Source organism: Myzus persicae, unplaced genomic scaffold (assembly GCF_001856785.1).
Source record: "Myzus persicae strain clone G006 unplaced genomic scaffold, MPER_G0061.0, whole genome shotgun sequence".
In the NCBI taxonomy this organism is placed as follows: domain Eukaryota; kingdom Metazoa; phylum Arthropoda; class Insecta; order Hemiptera; family Aphididae; genus Myzus; species Myzus persicae.
Window position 1 is genome coordinate 1 of NW_019103303.1, and position 1,522 is coordinate 1,522.

Here is a 1,522-nt window from a genome sequence, read left to right on the forward strand (position 1 = left end):
GGTTGGGTGTCAAACTGGGTATAAATCCAACGATGAAAAAGTGTCAACTTTTTCGTTCCCAAAAAATGAAGAGATGCAGAATAAATGGATCAAAGCAATACCAAGGAAGGATTTTATTGTATCTAAAAATGCAGCTATTTGTGCTAAGCATTTTACTGCTGATCAAATTATCACAAAATGGACATCAGGAGTAGGTGAACAAAAAGTTGTTGTAAGTACCTACCTATCCAATTTTGTATTATTTACTTTATTTAAAAACTATATGATTCCAAAGGATGTATTAGTAATTAAATGTTATTATTAGATTCCGGATTTGTATTCTCTAATATCCTTAGAAATATGTACCATAAAATAATAACTTATTATAATACACACAATAGGTACCTATAATAAAGTAAATTTGATATTACCTACTATTTAAACATTATAACATTAATTACGTACTTACAGGTACTTAATGGGTTAAAAAATACAAAGGTCTTTAATTAATACTACAGTAATATGATTTTCATGAAGTTAGTTTTTTTATTAACATTACCTACTATTTTCAGATAGACTTGAAGATTCCAAAACTGCAAAAAAATGCAATACCATGCTTGTTTCCTGGACCAAAATATTTGTCTAATCCACAGAAAAAAAGGAAATCTCCCACAAAAAGAGTTTCTTTGGGTAGTAATTGTAGGAATTCTAAAAGCATAAAACTAACCGAAGTAATTTTGAACTATTACATTAAATATTTTTACTTATACAATATATTTTATATAGGTACTCACGGATGAAAATTATTTTAATACCTATTCATATTATTATGTTTACCTATAACCAATATGAACTTTATGTTTGGTTATAATAATAATACCTAGTATATTTGTTTATATAGGTTGATTCTAAACTGTCTGAAACTGTTATAAATAAGGATGTATTGAATCAAGAAACTTCTGTATTTCTTAAATCTTCTATCATTCCTACTATAGAATACTTTGAAAACATGTGTAGGGAAATTGAGTTGACTAAACTTCCAGATAATTGGAAATATGAAATCAACAGAGGAAAAAATACAAGTATTACATTTTATACGGTACAATGTAATGAAAATGAGGTTGGAGTTTTTATTGAAAAACAGATATCTCTTGAAACGGATATGATTGTTAAATGTAAATTATATGATGTATTTGTTGACATTCAAGATATACGTCCAAATTTAAAAGTGTTGACATTTGATGAACTGATTTTAGTTTTAAATGCTGTTAGCACTAAACAAGTTTGTAAAGGTGGACCTTTAGTTAGAGAATTTGATGGAATAACAGTTGAATGTGCAGATATAGTTCAAAATCATTGGCGACATAAAAAATGCACATTTTTAATTGATATTTCATCTATTAAAACTAAATGTATGTTTTGCGATAGATTAAGAATTGCATTTCGGATGAAAAAATCAAGATTATCTGCTGGTAAATCTACTAGATTATTATTATCACCTTCAAAAAAACATCAGTTGGATACACTTCGTAATAAAAAACAC

At 27.0% G+C, this 1,522-nt stretch overlaps 1 protein-coding gene across 1 annotated transcript; it reads left to right on the top strand.

The window, feature by feature from the left end:
* Nucleotides 1–6: 6 nt before the first annotated feature.
* LOC111034219 lies at nucleotides 7–1,508 on the top strand (the record flags this gene model as incomplete). Its single annotated transcript, XM_022315328.1, has 3 exons — nucleotides 7–215; nucleotides 556–710; nucleotides 881–1,508. Coding segments are annotated over 3 exons (992 nt in total), but the record flags the coding sequence as incomplete, so codon positions are not given.
* Between the last annotated feature and the right edge of the window lie 14 nt (nucleotides 1,509–1,522).